The 4,471-nt window shown below is 42.2% G+C and overlaps 1 protein-coding gene across 1 annotated transcript; it reads right to left on the bottom strand.

Moving 5' to 3' along the window:
- Positions 1-1,755: 1,755 nt before the first annotated feature.
- LRRC30 (leucine rich repeat containing 30) lies at positions 1,756-3,921 on the bottom strand. The gene has a single exon (XM_009931432.2). It carries the CDS (start codon positions 3,702-3,704, stop codon positions 2,808-2,810), a length of 897 nt encoding a protein of 298 aa, XP_009929734.2. The 5' UTR covers positions 3,705-3,921; the 3' UTR covers positions 1,756-2,807.
- Positions 3,922-4,471: the final 550 nt, after the last annotated feature.

The raw sequence follows: 4,471 nt of genomic DNA, 5'->3' as shown, positions 1-4,471 counted from the left end.
TCTTCCTTTCTTTCTCATCTCGATCCCTCTCAGATGCAAGTGCATATGCCTTTACCTGCCTCTCATGCGTATTTCTATACATTAACAGTTATACACAGCCTTTTCTTTTTACAGGAAGGATTCAGAACACTACTTTTAGTCATGCGAGATCCTTTTCTGTATCTCTGAGAAAGCTATTTATAAGGTTCTTGACTGAGGAATGAAAGGAAGACTAAATCAGTTCAGCAGAAATTATCTTCTTAATGGTACAATCTGAATTATACATTAAAGTACCATTTATTCAATGAATTTTATTATTCTGTTTAAAAAGGCAGAGACTTTTATGTGTTCCGTATGGTTACAAAGGTTTATTAGCTTGAGTAAAAGGTTATTATTATTCAATTGAATAATTGAATTTTAAATGATTGGTATTGCACTGCATATTGTAACTGCTTTTCCAGATGCATTTGATTATGTCAAATTTGCCTTTTAATTCCCTGTCTGGAGACCATTTTTTTGAATCATGCACTGTTTCTCACCCTCTGTAGTGGTAAACTAATGAAAACACACCATACAGTCTCTCATCTTCCATGTAAATTACTGTGCATACCTCTCCCGGTCAGACCACATCAGAGGCTATCTGGTGTCATATAATCCTGGATACTGATATGTGGAAAATCTTTTCAGGTGATTAATGCCATAGGCATCTAATTTTCCTGCAAAGCACTACTGCGGACTGCCATGTTTATGTGAATGTCAGACTTAGGGATACGAAATGCACATTTAGAAAAGTTAATAATCTGTGCCTAATCCCCTCCAAAAATTATCTGTTGGTATTTCTATAAGTAACTGCAGCTTTATTTCTTGTCGCTAATTGAATCACATATTAATTTATTACATGCAGTGTTCATTAAAAAACTTGGACCTTTGCTATAAATCTCATTGCATGAGTGAACTAAGTACATGTAAAGCTACACACAAAGTATCTTTGTGTTCAAAATATATATTAAGTTAAAAAGTCACAAAATAACTGTGCTTTGCTGTGTGTTTACGTGCTTTGGTGTTTGTTTGCTTAATGCTAGAGCAAATGTGCCCTTCAAAAAGGTTTCTTGTTTGCTAGAAACATAAGAATTTTCCTTGACTGCACACTTGGAAAATGCGGTTGCTGGGTGTAGCACTGAAATTCTCTATTAAGCTAACAAATGGTAAACAAAACAATAATAAAATATCAGAGCAGGCAGCCCTGGAGTGGAATATTCTGTAAGCACTAATTCTTCATTGCTGCGTTCAATAGCTCACTGATAACGTTAGCGTGGCCAAAGGTGCTGCGTTTGCTTGCATGTACCTATGAATTACATAATTGTCTGCTGTTATCAGGCTGCTTCTACCTCTGCTGAAGAGTTCCCTCAGCCAGGGGTTGTCCAATAACTTACCTAGAAGCAGCATCAGCCTTCCACAGCCTTCCGTAATTTCGAGCAAATTATGTTTTAGAAAGTAATCATTGATTCCTGAGATTTGACATAGGAGAGGAAGCACTTTAAAAGTGGCTTTGAATACTCTTAATTAGCTCAAGAATTACAGGCTCACTCCTCTCTCACGCTGCCATTACAAGCATTTAGCTCAACTGATTTCAACAATTGCTTCTCTTTTACATGGGTGTGAGGGAACAAAAAACCCAGGTTGCATAAATTGTTAACAGCTCTTTCATACAGCTTCTTTATTACCAGATAAAACTCTGATGAAGGACATTGACAGAAGATCAATACATGAAACCACTTAAGACCTGACTTTTATGCTACTGGTAGATACTGAAAATCACAGAAAGAAGTATTTGATTTTGAAGCTCTTACTTAAGCCTATGGTTGGTTTGATGCTGCTTTTCCTGAAGAAATATTTCACCTTCAGGAGGTGTACTGCCTCCCAAATAAACTTACTCCACGGCTCCGATTGCAGGGGTGTGGGACCGGGAACAGAGTGCAGTCTTTCATCGAGTAATGAGCAACTTCATCTGACAGCCTTCGTTAGAGGGAATAAGAACCCACCTTCATTGCTCCATTTCTCATGGATGCTGCTCTGGGCTGATGCGATGCACCGGTGTCGGCACCTGAGGGGGCTCCGTGGGAAAGGCTGCATGTCTCAGGAGGGGAACTACGGGCTTCGGGGAAGTCTGGGGCCTTTTTCCAAAGAATTGGGAAATTGCCTCATCAACGATGATCTTCACCTGTAATTTATAGAGGCCAGCTCACAGCTGGGGGATAAACAACAAATGCTATTGAACTGGCCAGTAATACACTGTCTGTGGGCTAATATAGCTCAGGATATATTCACTGCCAAAAGTAAATTAAACATTTTCCTTGAGATTCACTTAGATAGCAGTGTTTGTTTATGTAGTGGTTTATCTGCATGTGAAGAAGTGATCAGGAGTTAAAGTGCAACTGCAATCACATATAGTAAATCCAATTTATATTTATTCCTCCAACCTAATAGCTGGCAAATACACGTTTCTGCACTTCTAGCAGTCTTCCTTAATTTGTTTCTGTCAAATGAAGAGCAAACATTTAATCACAGGTGTTTTGTTTTGTTTTCCTTTCTCCTAAAGAAACCCAAACACACCAACACTGAAAGTTACAGAGGTGGACATTTTTAGAAAGTTACTCCTCAGACACCTAATGAAGACCACCATACTTTACTTGCTTTCTTCCAATAGTTATTAAAGCCATCCTCAGTCTTCAAAATCTGAGCGTTATGAAGTGGAAATGCCCGTGCTGGAAAGCGCTCCGATACTGCTGAGTCTTGATGACAGGCTTAATCCCAAGGTCAGCGGAAGCTCAGTTGTGCTCCTTTTTCTCCCTGAGGTAGTTGAAGAGGACGTCCAGCCCCCCTTCGACGATCTCGGGCAAGGGCCGGGACAGGGGGTTGTGGGCGATGTGGAGGCCTTTGTCCATCGGGTTCCAGGCGATGCGTGGCAGCCGGTGCAGCAGGTAGAGGTTGTCCGGGAGAGTCTGTATGGCGTTGTAATCGACATTTAGTAACTCCAGAGTGGTGACAAAGCAGAGAGACCGTGGCAGGGTGCGTATGTTGTTATTCTCTGCAATAAAGATTTGCAGATTGACCAGATACTGGACACTCTCTGCGATGTTTTCAAGCCTGTTGGACCCCAGGTGCAAGAAGTCTAAGCTCCTCAGTGTGAAAATGCAGAGGGGAATCTGCACAAAGCGGTTGTTGCTGAGGTTCAGTTTCCTCAAGCTTGTCAGGTCGGTGAAGCTCAAAGGCAATTGCGAGACGCAGTTGTGTGAGAGGCTCAAAACCTCCAGCTTCCTGCACAAGCTGAGCTCCGCTGGCACCTCTGTCAGGCGGTTCATATTGATGAACAAGACCTTCAGGTTCCTCAGCAGCCCGATCTCTTTAGGCAGACACTTGAGGCAGTTGCCACCCAAGTTCAGCACTACCAGTCTGTCCAGTTTCCCCAGTGAAGGAGGAATCACCACCAGCTGGTTGCATGAAAGGTTCAGCTTCTGCACCTCGGGCAGTCCCCACAAGAAGTCCGGTGTGCTGGTCATCCCTTTCATTATGAGGCTCAAGCTGACATAACGCAATCCCTGTTTCAGCAGTGTCTTGGGCTCTTTCCCTGAGAGAAGAGCATCTTCCCACGCAGACAGCTTTGGACCTTTCCTCAGAAAAATCATGCTTCTTCGCCCCTCGTTCTTCGAGTGCTCAGTTCCCATAACACCCCGTATCCCTCCTGGGAGATGAAGTGAGGTTTTCCTCCCTTGCAAGTGCTACACCAACATGCAAATGCCAACAGAGGATGGCAGCTTGCAGGAGGTGCGAAAGTCAAAGCAAGGAGACAAGGAGGAGCCTGTGAAAAGCATCTCAGTCCAACGGAGCAGTTTCCATAGCTGCTGAGGAAAGTTTCACTTTTGGGGGCTGATGTTGGTCTTGGTGCACAGTCTGTAACGAAATACTTGCTCCTGACTTGTGAGCAAACCTCTTCAATTCAAACCGAATGCCACAGGGCAGCTGTCACTGTCATTTGGCCTGGGCTTTATTGGACAGATAAGTATCTTCACTGCAAAAAGGTCACAAGGATGCTGTATATAACTTCACCATGTCAGCTTTCTTGGCTATCTGGTGCATACCATGGCTGCAGGACAATTAACAAGAATGACTTCAAAAAACAAACAAGCAAGCTATAGAAGAAAACAAGCAAACAAAGGAGCCATCATTTCAGTTCAGATTTAAAGGACATTTTCGCAATAATTTTTCATTTGATATTTCTAATTTCACTGAAATAGTTACCAGTCCACCAGAAAACTGTGTGCTGCAAAAATTCTGGTAAAGACTTTTTATGCGAGTCCTCTTTTTCCATTTAGTTAAAAAAAAAAAAAAGAAAAAGTTAATACTCATAAAAAGTGTTAGTTTTCACATCCCCTTTGTGGTGAGAATAGGCCTCTTTCTTTCCAGAAGGGGTACCACCTTCACTGCCGCAGTG

The sequence above is a fragment of the Opisthocomus hoazin genome, chromosome 3, assembly GCF_030867145.1.
Source record: "Opisthocomus hoazin isolate bOpiHoa1 chromosome 3, bOpiHoa1.hap1, whole genome shotgun sequence".
Classification (NCBI taxonomy): domain Eukaryota; kingdom Metazoa; phylum Chordata; class Aves; order Opisthocomiformes; family Opisthocomidae; genus Opisthocomus; species Opisthocomus hoazin.
This window is presented reverse-complemented; position numbering and strand designations above follow the sequence as displayed.